At 40.8% G+C, this 19,280-nt stretch overlaps 1 protein-coding gene across 1 annotated transcript in view; it reads right to left on the bottom strand.

The window, feature by feature from the left end:
- TULP4 (TUB like protein 4) overlaps window positions 1-19,280 on the bottom strand; it is a 631,050-nt gene that overhangs the window by 251,861 nt on the left and 359,909 nt on the right. The window contains exons 5-6 of the mRNA XM_086927321.1: window positions 10,434-10,568; window positions 1,739-1,905 (exon numbers count right to left, since the gene is read on the bottom strand). Of these exons, the coding sequence (XP_086783447.1) occupies window positions 1,739-1,905; window positions 10,434-10,568 (302 nt within the window). The remainder of the gene's footprint in view (window positions 1-1,738; window positions 1,906-10,433; window positions 10,569-19,280) is intronic.

The following is a 19,280-nucleotide window of genomic DNA, read 5'->3' as shown; positions in this document are numbered from 1 at the left end:
AAAACATAACTTTCTTCAAGAGGTTTATGTGGAGGGATGCTTTGGATTTATCTAACAAAGTTAATATGACAATATTCACAAAGTCTCCCCCCAAAGAATCAGTAGCAATCAGAATATACAGCAGCTGGAGAGTAGCCCGCTCAGGAGGTTTGGGTACATAGATTCACCATCCTAAAAATTGATAGAATAAATGGACAGATCGGAATAGGTTTGCACTCTTGCAGGGACTGCACATCACATTTTGCACAGACTACCACTCCAATACTACAAATGCCTTGTAGTCCCACAAGTCTCTGGAAACAAGAGGCTGTCATAAAAGGAGTTCTTTAGGGAACTGATCCATGCGTACCATGGACTAATGCATTTTCACTATTGAAAGCATCCCTAGAGTAAAACAATTCTGAACTGATGAACTCACTGATTTAAGGGACAGTTGATTTGGTTGTGACTCTGAGACAGCAGGGGTGTGCAAACAAGTGTAACAAATCCGATTTCTGAGGCATTCTGAAAAGACTATTCAGAACACGAAGAAAACAAACGAGGTAGACACCAGAAGGAACCTAGCAGGAGTACTGTTGGGAGAGGATAGGCAATGCTAGTGCGAAGGATGCATACATGGCAAACTGCATAAACAATAAATACTAAAGAGAAATTTGAGATATGAAAGGAAAAAACACCAGATCATTACATGTTATGAAATCCTGTTTCACCCAAAGGGCACAGGATATTTCCCATCAGTGGCTGAGTGACAGTATTGTCCTGAAAACACACATACTCGGGGGGTCAACAAAGTACTTTATCGGCCTGTCTGCTTGTCAAGAAAGGAAATGGCAAATATCTTCATGTACTTGCAAAGCATAGATATAGAACGTTTGAGTAGTCCACAAACGTTCACGGTATTGACGTGACAATTACAATTTTTGCACTTTTACGGGCAACACCTGTTTTCACCAACACAATGTATGCAGAGTATCTGAACTAGGGAAAGTTTGTATTTGCAGGGAAACATGGAAACAATTGAGTTCTATGCTCTGTCCTACACACCCTCCACCATTTATGTCTGGTTAATTTAGGTGTAATCTGAGAGGAGCACAGAACTGTGCAAAAGTCAACACAAACGTGATTACACACTAGCTGGCACATACAAATAATGATAAATCTGAATTGTTAGTAGAATTTCTACTTGACAACTTTGCCTGCAAAAATACACTGATTCCGTCATGTGAATTAAGAAAACATTTTGGTATGCTGAGTGTTTTTTTCAATGCACAATCTTTTTTGTAAGCGGCAATCGTTTTGTGAACCAGATGCCATATGAGTACTAACTCTCAAGTCGCTCCTTATCAATGAAAGAGAGATGACCGGGATATGGTTGTGAATGCCTTTATCAAAACCTAGCAGACCAGCAACACTAGAGATATTTCTATTAAAAATAAGACCCATCAGTCACTAACACTGTAAGATAGAATACATCAAGCACAAAAAGGTACATGGTAAATTTCATTTGTATTTGCAGATATCCAGTTAACTCTTAAAGAGACAGGCTAAGAATCTCAGCAGTACGTCATCTTATGCACCGGTGCATCTAAAGACAGGCAGATTTCACAAACACAAAAAAAACCTTTATCGCAAGTTATTTTAGATCACAATACTTCAGCACAGAGTGTCGCGCTACGGGGGACCACATATTACATCAGTTATATATGTGATACCTTAACACAAGGCTTGCAATATTTACCTGCACAGGCGTCTCCAGCGTGTAGATATGTTCTCCACGGACATTGTAAAACTTGATTAGAGCACTTTTTAGCAACAGGCCTCCACTAAGCTCTGCAAGGGCGCTTTGCCTCTCTATTCCAGCCACAGCCAGCAGGTTTCCTTGTGTACACCACTGTACAACAACATCTGAAAATCCAAAATCAAGACAATTTAGGACTTACATTACCAGTTAAATACATTCCCATCAGTTACACAACAGGCCTTGTTTATTTAATAATAATAGTAATTATTGTTTTTTTTATAACACAAAAGCTTTTTCAGAAGCGAGTCAATGATTCCTTAAGCCTGAGCAAAGTTTTTCATGACACTCATCCAGTTTGCGAAATGTTGCATTATTTTCTGCTGCAGAGGATTAGTTCAAGGATAAAATGTGTGAAGAGAGACAGGTCTGAGTAAAAAAAGTGCCACAAGAATTTTCTTTGTGAACCTGGACCCATGCGGGGATCTCAAGTGACTTTTAAATATAGTGTTTACCCTCGCATTAAATTTTCACTGGTGCTACTCCAAAAAGCATTTTGCTAAATATATAACATTTCACAGAATTTTCCAAACATTTTATGTAGGTTCTTGAAAAATGATTATTTTGATTTTATTTTGTAAAGCACGACGTATGTCTGAGGGCGTCTTGGAGCTAGCATCTATGAGAGACTGAGCTGCAAAGGCCAGATCAGGGAACTAAAGAGGGAGCACGAAAAGTAAGGTTTTTAAAATGCCTTCTGATAGTCTGCGAATTTGGCTGCCATTTGAAGACTTTCAGAAGGCATCTTAAAGCCTGGCAAATTCGCGCTCCCACTATAGTTCCCTGATCATTGGCCTTTACAGCTCAGTCTCTCGTAGATGCTAGCGCCAAGGCTTTGGCATACGTCGCACTTTACAAAATAAAATCTAATCAAAATTGCGTACATTTTCATGAAATTACATTACTATTTTTCACATCTTTAGTATTAATATGCTCTGTTCACCCATGTTCCATGTTATTTACCTCTTTTTCTACACCATTTTCACCTGGCGTTGATAATTCTATAAAGATAAGCCACAACAATCTACAACAGTCAATAAACAGTAAGAGATGAATGTGCTCGTTTGAGGGGGATCTCGGTACACCTTCCATCCCAAATCTCTGTCTGATGGGGCCATACTTGCCTTGACCTCTGCTCACAAACTGAATGAGAAAGAAGGCCCCTCCTTTTTACTATCTTCCCTGTTCCAAGAGTGAAAGCTGCAGTCTAATTGGATCCATTTGAGGCAATTCATTGCTTCTCCCCAGGGTTTCATGCTTAGGTCATCCATCTTCTGTAAATACTAAATTTCAGGAGTGAGGGCAGGATTCTTTGACAACAGGAGTAGCACTGCATACAGAACTTTGGGTTGCATGTTTTACAATGCTCGCTGCCATTAGTAAAGTACCTCCTTGCTTTTTAAGGCTTGGTCTGCTAAAAAATATATAGTCCGAGAGAGAAGACTCCTCGGACCAGGACTCATTGTGGGGGTACAAGCCCTGGTCCAGAAGAGGGAAGCCTAAAGTCTCAGACTTTCAAGGAATATATAGAGGTATAGCTAGCTCTCATACTTTGGAGGAAGCCATTGATAAACAAGACTCTTAGCTCCAAAACGGCAGTAGATAGTTCGACATACAGTTGAGCGCCGCCAAGACAGAATCAGACCATTCTTTCTGGGCAGCTGCCTCCCAGCAGCAATCCTGCAGATGTCAGAGAGCAGGCTGGGACCCGTAATCCACTGAGGGTGAAGAGACATCAAACAGCCATATGTTTTGAATTAAGATGACCACTATCAGGGGATCTTCTGAACGGGTGCAAGGAGTCAGCAGATTGTCTTTCTGATTAAACATCTGACATACACTCAGCAACCTACTCCAAGGCAGCAGGTGCCTCTGGTACTTTGAAGCAGACATTTTCCACATTAGGTAAACTACAGACAGTGGAACCGAGTAAATGGTGGAAAGAGACCTCTCTACAAAAGTATTTAGATGTTGGACAAATTCCCAGAGATCTACTTAAATTCACAGTACCAACATTTTCAGACCCTCGCCTGCATCTCCTTGAAGAATGGACAGAGCACACAATAAAGTGTTTACAAAGTTCAATTATACACTTTGTGAAATATGCTGGAAAGTAGATGACACACTGAAAAGAATCAAATCATTGATGGCAGAGTTGAATTCAGAAACTGATCAAGCTTAGATCATCATGACATTTGTTGAGCCCATGGAGGCTCGCTTGGGCAAATACGAACAGGAATAATGTAAATTGAATTCATGTGTGACAAACTTGAATACGAAAGAAGATGCATTCTAACAATAGCCAAGAAATTTGATAGCGCCCAACAGAACAAAGCAAAGAATCTACAAATGGTTGAGAAAAAGACAGAAGAACCAGCTCGAATTTGAGGTCTGACATGGACTCCATTGATAAGGACACAATGGATGCCACTGCTCGAATGTCTTTTTAGAGGAATTGAAGATTCTCAGAAGTGGCAGAGATTTCCAAAAGAAACCACTGAGAGGAAAAGAAAGAGGAAACAAAAGAACAACAAGAAATTAAGAAGAAGAAAAAAAGACAATGCAAATGAAATGAAAACAAAAGGGCAAACACAGTAGAAACAATGAAGAACAAGAGGGTCTGACCGAAATTAATTTGTCAGTACGACCTTCAAGGGATATCGAACAAAGACTATTAGGTTTATACCTTTCATTTTGCCAGGCAATCTGATTTATTATGTGTAAAATCATAATGGTGTTTTTAAATTTGCCCGCAAACATAAACTGGGCAAGTTTCGCACTATGACAGATAAAAAGATTCAAACCAAGATTTTACCAACTATATAAGGTAACCTCAAATCTGTTAATCTCAGATATTGAGATTTTAGACTGATTATACAATTTAAGTTACAACACTGAAGCTTTAGGACCAGATAATCAATTAGCAGATAGTGAACTCCTTACAAGAATGAAAGAATATGGGTTTAAAACTGATTTCATATGGAGTACTCACTTCAAACTACAATCTAAATTTACAACACACATGTCCTGGGATAAATTGATGTATACTGTGACTAAGTCAACAGAGACCTTTTAACACTGCAGAATAAAATACTTCCTATTAAAGATCATTTGACAGAGCAAGGAGAAGCAGCCCTCTTAACTTTACAACATGATATTAGTACTGTAATTAAACACTAAAGGAACTGAGTAATTTTCTTGAGAACAGTTTATGTTGAGTAAGCAATGAGACAAGTCAATAATAACAAGTGCTATGAAAAAAATATCAATCATTATATTGAGCTACAGAATAAATGCAGTGAGATGTTAAATGAATGGAAATATACAGGTATTTTGGAGTGGGATGAACACCTATTTTTAAATAATGATACACCAATTATACCCACCCTCTATCTGCTACCTAAAACTACAAAAAATGCAGTTAACCCTTCAGGTAGACCCATCTTTTCATCCTACAGAAATCTTCTAGAGAATAACTTTATTTATGAGACAACTTTCTGGTTTCCTTGGTTCATGATCTTCCATCCTATGCAAGGACTCTTCCAAGATGAATAAAATACATTGGGAAAAGATTACCTTATAGTAATTATAGATGTCTCTGTTCTCTATGTAAGCATTAGATACTTGGATGGCCTAGGGGCTACAGACACTACCTACGAGCGAGAGGAGTAAACTGTCTTGAACATACAATAACTCTACATGAGAATATTTTTCTATTTGAAAGCCAATATTACTATCAATACCAGAATACCGCGATGGACACCCACCTACCTCCCCATGCCCATACGTGGGTCCCATGCTCGCTGTGCCACTGGATTCAAGCTGATATGGGGTGATACCCGGAAATCAGTCCCAGGAGGCTTGTTTACGGTTCAGGAAGGACCTGGCTTGGCAGTTTGGGCTGAACTTTTCCCATAAGAAGTAGGGTCAAGACTGATTTGCATATGGCTGGGTCTAAACTGGAATAGCATAGTGAGCAAAAGAACAATTGATTTAACCCAGATCTTTCGACTGGAGGGGTGACTATTTTAATTTGTTCAGCATTCCGCTCATCATTTGTTTGTGCAGCATGTGTTATGTTGGTGGCCAATTCATACTGATAAAGTAGACAAAAACATATACGATCTGTGCAGTCATCACTGCTGCATGCATAATTTTGTGTGTTCTGTTCCTACTAGGATGTAGTTGTTGGTGCTTAAGGTACTGTGTCGTAATTAAGATCATTTGTACACCTTTTCACATTTGGTATATATGTCAAACTCAAAATTATACAATGTCATATGGTGCAATTAACTATTTGACTGTATCACCACAAACTCATTTAGTAGTAGGGTTGACTGTCAACTACCTCTATGATTACAAAATATCATGTCCTATTTACTGTAATTTTGAATGGCAAATGTATTTGCTTCGGAGTGTACCACGCTTTCTCATTATTGAAAATTGACCCCCTTACTCTGTACACTACAGAGTGACTACAGTCACCATGTTTGTACAATTTTGAAAATAGAAAAGTTGAACAATGGTGTCAAATTCACTACAAGACTCTCAGTGTCCATTTTCCAGTAAGAAAATTAAATGGCTACTTACCTGTAGAAGTACTTAAGTACTTGAAGAATTTTATGGATCCACAAGCTGTTCATTATTTCTTTATCTTGCTAAATTGCCTCTTGTAGTCTTTTCTTTTTCTTGTGGGTGTCATTGAGTCATTGACTATTTGGTACTATGTCCCTCCTTGGATGACATCAGACATAAGCTCTGGAAGCCCATGTGTTTGGATGCCACCTTTAACTTTTTTTAATGGTGTTGGCTTCCTTTTTGTGTGTTACTGTACCTCGCCTCTGCAGAAATTGTCTGTACTTTTCCAGGGAGGCAGGTGGGTCGAATGTGAGTCCAGAAAATTCTTTAAAATTTGTTAAGCTGCAAAACTACTCCCATGGGTATGTAACCATTTATTTTGGCAGCATTAATCTTTTCTGGATTAATATGCTGTGGATTGGCTCAGTAGCAGTATTTTTCCACACCAAGGGTTGGGGTGAAAAAAGTTAGTACTTGCAAACAGTTGTCCGAATACCCTTTGTCCCACATGTGCTTCTTGCTACCTTGGATGTCCAAAAGCAGGTTGCTGATGACGTATGGAGTAAGATTACAGTGTCTTATCACAGCACCCTGAATACTGGAGTCCACTTTTCTTGAAAATTGGACAGAGAAATCCTATTAGTTTGGACATTCATCTGTCGGTTGACAATGCAACTTAGACCTACTTTCTGCCGATTGATCTTTCTCAAAATTATGAGAGTTTGGATTCTATTTCCAATTATATACAAATCGACCTCAGTCAAGGCGAGAAAGAATTGACTGTGGTTAATGTTTTGGAAGAGTATGTGGCCGCCATGCAGATGTGATTTATGGACATGTTAGTAAAGAATGCAAGTGTATACATTTTACTAGAGAAGCACTTTACATCAGAAAGCGATATGGTCAATAGCTCTCTTAGTGACGCTTTTAAGTGTGTGCCCAGTCACTGTTTGCTGTGAGTTGATGCTGCTGTAATTGACCCATTGGATGTTTTTTAAGGATGCTTGTTTTATTACTGTAAGCCCATTTATTGTATGCTGTAATTGGAAGTTGATTTAATTGATACATTGAATGTTTTTATTGCTATCTGTATTATTAATGTATTTTCTTATGGACGTTTTTATTGATATGTGCATTATCATAGTATTGTTTTATGGCTGTTTAAGCAGAATAAAGATTTATCGAGCGAACAAATGCAAGTGTTGTTCCAAGTGTGCTCTTGGTTTTCCTTCCATTGCCACCTCTGCTCTTTTGTGATATTTTCTGGATTGTTTGGACTATCCATCTTATAAGTTCCTTTAGAGAGACGCAAATCCTTTGTTGTGGGAGCAAAGGTAATGAAAAAATTCTTCATTTTCTTGATTTGCTTGGTGTCTATCAGGTAATACAGTAGAGGCCCTTCTGATGTCCAATGTGTAAAGGGCCCGTCCAGCCTAAGATTTTGGCTGTTAGAAATAAATCAGTAGTAGTATAGACATCACTTTTGGCAAATACCTTTGGTTTGTTCTCGTTATCACCTTGTCTTTATGAATGTGTAAGTAAGGCTCTTGTGTTGCAAGAGCCTGGAGTTCTAGCATCCTTCATAAAGAAGTGATCACAATTAAGAAGGTTTTTGAAGTATTAAGTCCATCAGGCTGCCAATTGTGTGGGTTCAAAGTGTTTTCTCATGAGCTGAATTAGCACTAAGTTTAGGTTCCACGTTGGTGTGGGACCTGATCTTGGAGGCGCTGGCCTTTTTGCCCCTTCTAGGAATCTCTCACTGGTGTTTGGAAGAAAATGCATCTTATGTCACTATGGCTGACAAGTGTATCTTAAGTGAGACATAGGAAAGTACTTTATCTAGCAGGTATGTGAGGTATTTAGGGATGAATGTGTCCTCTGTGCAGCCTTCCCCTGGTCTTGTGCTGTGGCACCAATGCATCGTACCTGGCTGTAGCACTCACTAGAGGTAAGCCTTCTTGCCTCTTTCAGTCTCTCCGTAATTCTTACGAACAGGCTAGGGCGACTGAACTTTATGCCGTTAGAAGCAATGCTGCTAAGCTGAGTGTGGCTGGTTCCAGGTGGTCCCACTTGTAAAGCAAATATACCCTGATGTGGTGACAGTCTCATAACTTTGCCTTGTGCTAACTCAACCAGATCAGAGAACCGTGTTTGTCAGCAGGCTAGTGATGCCACCAGTATTACGGTCACATTAGTCTGCTTGCATTTATCGGGGAAAGAGAACGGCAAATTTCCCTGATTAGTCTATCAACAGGGCATTCCTTAATGATTGCTGGCATGGATACTTGGATGCAAAGCTTTGGCATTTTGTGCTCTCCAGTGTTTCCAAGATGTCTATGGGCAGTGAAATATTTTTTTCACTACTTGTGTTAGACTTTTGTCTGTATGCTTAATCTGTTGTATTCTGTGTTTTGTACTTCCGGCAGGTGTAATGCCACTAGTGATATTTATCTTTCTATGGTTCATTTCCATATGCTTTTCCTAGTTTGGACAGCATGTGTGATCATGTCCCTCCCTGTTTGTTGTGGTAAAACATGGTGGTAGTGTTGTCCATCTGGATTTCCATAGCCCTTCCTATTACATGTGAAGGAAAAGCTTTCAGGACTAGGTATGCAGTCTTTAGTTCTAATAAATGTATGTATTTCACCGCCACCTCAGGCACCTGAAGTTCAGCTTGCCTATGTGGGTTCCCCAGCCCGTGTGGAAAGTATCAGTTGTAACTGTGACAGAGGGAGTTGGCTGTGTCAAACACATGACCATTGTAATGTTGTTTGTGTTCCACCCTTGTATTTCCATTTGTACCCTCTCGGTGGATCCTAGGTGGGATGCCTATACTTCTGTCCACCCTGAGGGTGACTGCATTAGTAGATACAGGCTCTCTAAAGGGTTCTCACCCATGACCAAGTACACGCTCCTCAATAGAAGTGCAAACAACCAAATAAACACCAGTCTCAGAAATAACAGAAAACTAAATAATCTTCTCCTCTCACAGACTTATAAACATGCGACCTGTACTATTGACTCCTACTGTTGTCTTAAGGTAAATTATTTAAATTATTTTCTTTAGCCTGCTTACAAAAAGAAAATACCAAAGATTTTGTCTACTTTACATTCCGTTTTCTCACTTTGGAGGTACTTGGAATTCCCAATGTTTATAGTTAAATAGCTGTAAATTGTGTGGCTCAAACAGCGTGGCGCGTGAGCACTTAATTTGTTTAGGACTGCCCTCTTAGATCTAAGGAGAAGTCTACAAGAAGCATTTGTTACACCCAATATTAGAACCCATTTCTCAAGCTATTATGCATTATTTTTCAATGAACAACTAAAGATTTATTGGGAAATTGATGAATTTTTCAGATCTCACCTATTGTCGCCACCAAAATCTCAAAGCCAGATGATTTTATTAGTTTTAGAATCTATGTCCGCTTTTATCAATTTTAAAAATGTATTATGTGTTTATGTATGTGAATTCTTACTGTAAAGAAACATTCATTTTTTTCTATTCAATAAACTTTTCAGTTTCAAAGTGAAGGAGAAATCAAAATACCTACAGTTAAAGCGAGAAGACTAGAGGGTGAGGAGAAAAGATCGAGGATCACGGAAATAACCCAGGGAATGTGCACAATCGTAGTCAGTCTGAGATAACAATTAGGGTTTGTGGGATTAGAGGATGTCTCAAGTGATAAGTCTTTAGATATTTTCAGATTGACAAAAGGGAGAGTTTAGTAATGAAATAGGCTTTGAGATAATTACATAATAGATAGCCCAAGGCAGGACTATAATACTATTAGAACATAACAAAGGCTGAAGGTAGAATGTTCTGAATTAGAAAGTGACAAACAGAACGACAAACTTAGTTATAAAGGAATAGTTCTGTATCGCCCAATATCGACCTTGAGCCACTCCACTATCTTCTATGGAGCTCTCAAAATTCTTGTTTTCCACCCATCATCAGATATTATGAACTTTTACAGAAATGTACCAAGCACGCATAAATGAAAGATAGAAAAACAAAGTTAATAACATGAGAACAAAGACGAAATTCATATTTATTTACCTTTTAAACCTGAGCGGATAATGGCAGGAGACAGGTCATCATAGTTGTTCATGAGGCTAATATCTCCTGAAGTGAATCCAACAGTGAGCAGCGGTTTGATGTTCTGCACTGGGATTGGATAAGCAGCAGGGCCATCTGAAAGCAAATAACATTCAACAACAACAACAGGTAGGGGAAAAATAAAAGACAGTTAATTTGTGCATGCCTTCAGTGAAACACCAACCACCTGCAGCAAAACACAGTGGGAATGACCAATGACTCCTGTAAGGAGGGGCCAATGTTTTATTTACATTTCATTAGGAGACAATTCATATACACTTTGGACGCAGCACCCGCTGAAACACAAAACAGTAGGTTTGCGGTTACTAGACATGGTATACATTTTGACTTTTGGGGATTCTGCAAAAACAAATGTTAACGTGTGAAGTTTTGTACAAGTATGACAATTCATTTGAAATGTTTCCATTAGAATCCACACCACAGTTTTAGTTTGAACCAAGAGACACACTTTGGCTAGAGTAGAAATGGAGGCAGTCCAATATTATGAAGTGAACCTATTAAACATACTGTTACTCAGGCTATTTAAAAGCATACATATTGCAAGCCTGAGAACAGAGGAAACAGTGTTTCCCACTTAACTGTGACGAAAAACGATTTAGTTTGACACCCAGTGCATGCTCATCTGGTATTGAAGGAATGACACAGTAACAAAATGGAAGATGCAAAGGAAGCAGAACTGAAAGCGAGTCCTGCATTAACTCGTTGACCATGAGGTTGCCTAGAACATCACTTCCGTGACAGACAGGAGTCAACAGGACCAGTGAGCATATCTAAAGATAGCAGAAAAGGTCTCCTGCATTGTGTCTTGTCTGCTTTAAATTAAGCTGGATGTCAAAATATATTAACTAAATAGATACTGGGTAATAATAGAAAACAAAGAATTGGACAGCTGCAAAACAGTCAACTCCCAGCCCCAACTTCGGCTCCACCCTCAGCCTCATCATACTTTTACCTTATAATCGGGCTGTCCAGTAGCATTTACAAGCATCCTTACCATCTACATGCATCCTTACTAAACCTTTAACATCATTTCCCATCAGCCAAATACCCTCCGTTTCCTGTCCCAATGGCGTTAGTCATATTCCTTTGTCCTCCTATTCTACTGACCCACATCGCCCATAATGTGCCTTTAAACTGCCAACTGCTGGTGAAGAAGACTACTCTACTTTCCTCCTCAGTCACCATGGCAGCATGGATGTGAGCACCTTCAGTCACTCATAATGATCTTCCCGTCAGGTTCCAGCATCTCTCAGACCTCTAACCTGCAAAAACCAATGAAAGCTGAAACGTCTGATGCGAAAGTGCATCATATGGACAGGAAGCAGTATATTCTTATGATGGGGATTCTCTTCCAAGCCAGTTATATGTGGCTTGTGTGATTATAGGGAGCACAGTGATCCCCGTCTGCAAGTTCAAAAGAGTCAATGATTCTTTAAAAAGAACACAAAGTGAGGCACTTCAAATGAAAATCGTTAGGTATGAAACAAACAATTTGGACTCTGAATGGACCAACAGACTATGTTGAAACACTGCCAAGGTGCTACATGGTATTGTGTTAAAGCTGAACAGAAACCTTTACAGTCCATATCACCGCTTTGAGTGTCACTCAACCAAACTAAAATATTCCCGTCCTGGCATAATATTTTATGTCTAATCTAATCAGTAAATGTGGGGGTCCTACGATTAACCAAGAGAATGCAGTAACATATCCAAAACAGAAAATAGACCAAGGGACAGAATTACGGAGATACATCAGATGGTGGAGTCAGCTTTGTTCAACAGAGATTTCTTGTTCAAGGATAACTTTAGCGCCTGCAGGAAAGCAACGGAACGAAGGCGAAAGTCTAATATCCTCAGCAGTGCATGTCAGAGTTTGTCGATGTGACCAACTGTGCTTGGTTTGTATATACAGATTTGGTGGCTTTTTGGGGTGTTGAATACAATCCTAACAGGGGTTCAAGCACAGCATTACACAAAAGACAAACTAGATTAATTAAATAAGAAAAGTTATTACTACCAAAACAATAACTACTAAAAAACATGTAATGATACCTCTATACAATGTGTGCAAAATTCAATAAGATAATTATATAAAATCACAGAAAAGTGGTGCTCACAAGGTTACACAAAAGGGCATAGGAAAGGGAATTAACAGTGTAAACAAAAATAGTGGATGAGGAGAAATCATACATAAAGGCTGTTACAACATAACACAGACACAAAAAGTAGTAGAGAATTCTTCCTCTTCAGTAAAAGCCACAGAAAGGAGTCAACGGTGTTTCAACCAAGCTAAAATAGTATGGTCATCATCAGGACAAACAAACTATTTTGGCAGAGCATTCAACATTGAGATTTGTTAAAAAAATCAATGTTGGTCAATCGCATGCTGCAGTAGTTATTGTCAAAATCGTCCCAAATACTCAGGCCATAGATATATTATCAACAAGGGACTGAGAACAAATCACATCCCCCATAAAGACTCCAATCCGAGCTCAAAACATTGCCCAACAGAAAGAAATTGCAAGTAAATCCAACTGCCTGGAACTACAGTCATACATGCATCTTGAGAGAAGTGTTTGGGATGTTGAGCACCAGATTCGAAAGTGTGCCTTCTTGAGGGAGGCCCTCCTCTTATGAGGAGTAGCAGGAAAAGATAAGGTGGCTTATGGTGCTGAACAGTTTTGTATGTTCTGACTTCCAAGGACAGTTAGATCAAATCAATTAACAAACAGAAGGGAGATGTGGTCAAAATTCTTCTTCTTGATATTAGATGAGCTGCTAAACAGAGAGCTGCTTTAGGGGGGAGCAGACTCACATTGAGCATTCCTGTGCATGCAGGCTCAAATCAGAGTTGATGGTGGCACCCAAGAAGTTGTGACCCCATACCACTGGTGTAGCAATATTTGAGTGTGGGGTGAGTAAAGTTCTAGTACGCAGCTGTAGACTTTCAACTAGGATTGTGTTTAGTTTCAGGGAAACATAGCAAACCAATTTTCTAGGTTGACAAAAGAGGCTTCTACCTTATATAAGTTGCTCAAAGAAGAAACCTTTTTTTAAAAAAAAAATCTCTTTATTGACCAACTTGCAACAGAATGATATAGAGCCCGGAGGCCGGGGCAAATCAATTTGGATGGAGCAAATAGGCAATACAAGCATTTTTTACATTTAAAGCAAAACCCAATAAGAACAAACCAACCGCCCCCCTCAACCCCAGAACCTGGAACTTAGAAAGTTATTTTTGAACCCAATGACTCAGACAATCAAGACAGAGAGCAATCTTCAAAGGTAGCTCCTGCTCCATTTCCTAGAGCAACCAGTATTTCATTCCCACTGTCTAGTGCAAATCAGGATGTCTAAGCGGGTACCCCGTGAGTGGAACCCAGAAGCCCTTGGGCCACGAGGCCTCTGGTAACTCCTACGCATAAGCCTCCAATTGTTCCTTGCACTACAGCAGCTCCCGCACCCATTTTTATTACTGTCGGGATTGTTTTGGCACCCCAGCATTGCGCAACCGCTTGTTTAGCAAACAGAAGAGAGACAGCCACCAGTCTGCGATTGCCCGGCTTCAAGAGATTCACCCAACCCAATAGGCAGACATCCGGCACATACACCACAGTCTCCATCACCACATCCATGAGCACTCTTGTAACCTGGTTCCAGAATGCATGTATCCCAGCCCAACGCCATGCAAGATGCAAAAAATCTGCATCATCCTGTCCACATTTCACGCAGCGAGCACAATCCCGCAGACCAAATTTGCACAGCTGACGAGGCGTATAGTATAGCTGGTATAAGTATTTGAAGTGAATAATGCGGAGGTTGCAGTTCGCTGTCAGGTGACCTGTCAGCGTGCAACAAAACTTCCAGACATCCAGTGTAAGTGAGGCCCCTAGCACTGCATGACACTTGTTGTAGGAGGGAGTTTTGGTAATCTCCAGTTTCCTTAGAGATGTATTATATAATTTGGTTATAAGGTCCTTACATGCTTCACTTTCCTCTGGATTATCAGGATAGATATCTCGGACAGCCTGCCTCACAAGTACATATGTGAACCCCAGCATCATATTGTGCTCCTACCCGACCTGTGCCTCTGACAGTGGCCAGAACTGGCCATGTTTATAGAGGTTGCCCAGCTGTGTAATCCCCGTAGTTCTCAGCGCCCTCACTGCGGCCTGCTCCTGTGTGGTGGAAATATGCAGGTGAGCTGCAAGTGGCAATGCAGGAGCGAAGAGATAGTCTAATATTGCCTTTTTGGCAAGAGCTTTCCATGCCCACGCAGTGCATTGAACAGGGTTGATTTCGGTCAGCGGTCCACCTCCAGGCCCGGAGGGCAGCTGCCACCAGTGGCACAGGTAGCACCGAATCCACCTCTACTGCGACGTGTGGCTGGAACCGCTGCAGAAAGTACAGATAGTGTCCAAACTGTGCCTGAGCACATAAATGGTAGAGCCTCCTTCAAAGCCACCTCGCTTAAATGGTTGCACCAGCAGGTTCCAACTGCACCTAGGCTTTTTACCCCCACAGACAAACAACAAAAGAGCTGACTACAGCGTATTGAACAATGCGATATTCAGGCGAATCAGTATGTTGACGAACAAATAAAGAAGTTTAGGCAGAATCAACATTTTAAGGACTGCTATCGGATCCGCTGGAGAGAGTGGTAATTTAGCCCATTGCGCAGACTGGTCGGTAATCTTAGTGATAACTCTGCCATAATTCGTGGAAATCACCACATCAGGATCTCTATGTAGCTATACTCCAAAACACGCACCAGGTCAATGGACTACGTCAGAGGGAAGTACAGATCCACCTCACGGGTACCAACCGTCAGCGGGACATACGTATTGGCAGAGCAATTCCTGCAAAAAGGGGGCTGGTTTGCGGACATACAGCAGCATGCAGTCAGCATACAGTGAGACTACTAGCAGCCACTGACGAAAATGCAACGCCTCCAGGGCATGTCGCTGGAGCAGCTTACAAGCCAGAGGCTCTAGCGCCAACGTAAAAAGTATTGGCGACAGAGGGCAACCCTGCTGCGTACCTCTATTTATCTGAAAAGTTTCAGACACTCAGCCATTCACGTGTATACGCGCCACCGGCACAGCACATAGGAGGTAGATCCATTCGAGAAAGAAAGGTTGCAGGCCCATGCGCAGCAGCACAGTAAACAAACTCCCACTGCAGAGAGTCAAACGCCTTTGCGGCGTCAAGTAGCACCACTACCGCTTGAAAATCCGCCTCAAAACAGTGCAACAAGGCAAAAACAGTACACAAATTGTGCGTTGTCGACCTACTGAGCACGAAGTCCGACTGGTCTGGGAGTACCAGGCTAGGAACCATGGGCTGGAGTCTACTGGCTATCATCTTTGCCAGAATTTTGGCGTCAATGTTAATCATGGATAGGGGCCTGTAGGAGTCGCACACATTGGCAGCTTTGTCCGGTTTCAAGAGCATAACAATGAGCGCCTCTCTGAGTGTAGGAGAGAGCGCACTGGTGTCATATGCCTCTGCAAAGATGTCCAACAGTCTAGGGGCCAGTTAGTCTGCGTAGGCCTTGTAGAACTCGCTCGGGAGTCCATCAATGCTATCTGTCTAGATAGGCCAGAACAGAGCGGATTTTCTTGGGATTAAGCCGTGTACGTTCCAGGTAACGAGCTTTAGGTTACCAACTGTACCCTGCAGTTAACAGTATATACGTAACAGTGTGATGTCCGATTACAATAGTTTGTTTCCAGGGTTCAAATTCAGTGCCATAACAAAGTGCCATCCCACCACCCCGCTCTACCCCGACCTCCCACCCACTTCAGCGTTCCCAACATGCTAAAGCCATCCCTATAACTGAAGCAAACCAATCCTAACTTGTGGGGAGCCTCCATGTGGGGTGCATCAGAGTGTTACTAGCCTCCTATGGTGTAGGAGGTGGCTGATCAGATCTAGTGCATGTGCTAGGATAATATAATCAAGTGGGTAAACATAGTATATCTGAGGTGTCCCTCCTGTAAGGATGTACCGAGCTCCACAGGCAAACGTCAAACAATAAAACTCAATACATGTGCTATAAACACTGCCCATATTCAGTTGCATGCCAAATGCACTTTACGGCGAACCCGGGCACCCTACCGTTCCTCCACCTCAGGATCAGACGAGGTCTTACGTCAACTCCGCTTCAATGTTTTCTGGTGTCCCAACGCCGCCTAAGGGGTGGTGAAAATGTTAAAGTCCCCCTCCCGGCCAATAATCAGACGGGCGGGATACAACAGGGCATAAGGGATACCCTCTGCTTGTAGGAGCTTCTTCACTTTGCCAAACTCCCGTCTCGCCACCTGTACCGAGACAGTAAAGTCACCAAAGAATGCCAACGAGTTCCCTTGGTGATCAATGGTGCCTTTTTCCCTAGCCAAGCGTAATATGGCGTCACGGTCCCTGTAATTTAAAATTCTAGCAATGATGAGGTGAGGTGGAGCGCCAGCCAAAGAAGAAACCTTAAGATATAACTGGATGTCACCCAAACATTGCTGGAAGACCGCGCTGCACTGTCTTGAGATCAGTGTTCCAAGTGGTCCCACCTACAAATGGAATAGCATGGGAGATACAGTTGGCCTCTGAGGTATTCCACACCACAGCAGGAATATTAGCTACTATGAGAATTCACTAGAATGAAGAACATTCCTCCTTCCAAAAGAAGAGAATTTGTTCAGAATGAATTTACTGATCCCAATGCAGTTGGAGAGCATGTGGATTGGGATCTCATAGTCAAAGAGAATGAAAACTCCTGAGAGGGAAAGCAGAACCAGGGCATTGTACAGAACCCGCGAGGTTGTAGTGTCAGTACAAAGCCTAGGCTGGATCGGGCTTTGCAACGGAACCTTAAATCCCGGATATAACAATGACCAGGGGGTTGGCCCTTTGGCATTAGAGATAAGCCTGCAGAGAAGGCTACATTTGTATTTATTGTTTCCGAGAACACCCATCATCAGAAAAATGTTATTTTAGTAACAAGGCCTTAGACTGACTTCTAGTTTTTCTACTGCTGTTTCTCCTGCACCATTTACAAGCTGCTTTGCCCACATTATGTGCAATTACTGAAAGAAACTGAATATGTTTTTCCCCCATATTAGACTGTATGCATTCAAGCGTGAATGCAGTTTCTTTAGCTAAACTGAGTTTGAGACAAATACTGTGTCAGTTGCCATGGTCATTTGGTGTGGCCAAAGATTTTTATGAACTGGCCAAGCTCTCAGCTTTGGTTGAAGTGACATTTTTTTCATATGTTGGTTTCTGTAATTCTAAAATAAAGGAATGCCATTGGATTGCCATATTTTATTTGGTGTATTTATTAGAACAGATAACATGCAATCATTCTTTATGATGTGTTACCTCTGTCTTACTGGTGTTATATTTACTTCATATTATAGGTCTTGGATGACATAAGATCAAAAAAGTAATATGTTCATGGTTGTGGGGCCTTTGAATAGACTCTAGGCCTTCACTGAAATGTTTAAACCTAGTTGGTAACTGTTGCTCTTTCAAAATCTGTCTGCCCAGATAACATTCTTGTGCAAAGATTCTAGAATGAAGCCCCCCTGATAGGGGGTCTAAGGTTGTTGTGGGGTAAATGGATGGTCTTGTGAAATATTTCCTTTCTTCTGTGACTTTAAATTATGGTGAAATAGTAGCTTGAATTAGGTACAATTAAAATGGTTCTCCTACTTGGTAACCTGATAATTGCCTCACAGAATATTGTGAGGGAACCGCCACATCATAACGCACGTTCAGAAGGTGACAGCAAAATAAATGTCATTTTCATTGTGTTACATTTGCTGCATGTTCAAAGACCGAATTTAAATGTCAGGCTATGTCTTCTGACCAATTGCTGCTTATTCTTTTAAACATGAAGATATGGTTTACTTTTCTTTCTCAGACTGCAAAGTGAGAGAATTTTATAAAGTGAACTATTTGACAATCTTGCTGGGGTACCGGCAGGGCCACTGAAATTATGTGGCAGGGAAAGCCTAAATTATCTGGTTGGCTAAATTATGTGATAATAAAACACGAATTATGCTGCTTAATGCAGCACATTTTGTGATCATATTACTTCATTATTTTGCAATTTTTACACATTAGTACTGGCTAGGCAAAAGTTTCACTAATTACAACCATTTCCACATCCCAATACAGCTATAAGTAACTGAAAGGTGACCAGTCAACCTTTGCAAAAGACCGCAACTGCGAGGCGGAATATGTCGCTGCGTTTTTAGTAATTTATTATCTGTTTGAGCTCGAAACAAACATTTTTTTGTTAAAATCTGCAGATCATGCAGTAGATGATGGATTATGAGGTAAATGTGGCAAACTCATAATAATTATGCAGAAAATGCCGCAAAATCATATAATTTGAGTGGCCCTGCTTACAGGGAGTGAGGGAAGAAAAACTATAGGAGGCCAATTTGTTTCTAATACACAAAATCTAAATGCTGATTCGAGAAGTGTACAAAAATGTCAACATATATCAGCAATTAGGAAAAAAACATTTGAAGCACATTTTGTTTCATCACTCTGAAGTGTGATGGAAACAAAGACTTCAATAGGATCAAAACAAATCCTGGTGATGCACAAATGATAAAAATTGTATTGCATTCTATTGCATTCTATTGCAGCATTTGTATAGCGTGCACGTGTGGCACTGAAGCTCTTATGTATAAGGCATTAGGCTACGCCATATATGATGGGGAGTAGTTGGAAGAGTGTTGTTTTTGTTTTGTGATCCGGGATGATAAATGTTTCAAT

The sequence above is a fragment of the Lissotriton vulgaris genome, chromosome 6 (genome assembly GCF_964263255.1).
Source record: "Lissotriton vulgaris chromosome 6, aLisVul1.2, whole genome shotgun sequence".
NCBI classification, from domain to species: Eukaryota; Metazoa; Chordata; class Amphibia; order Caudata; family Salamandridae; genus Lissotriton; species Lissotriton vulgaris.
Note: the sequence above shows the minus strand (reverse complement) of the source record. Positions and strands in the feature narration are given on the sequence as shown.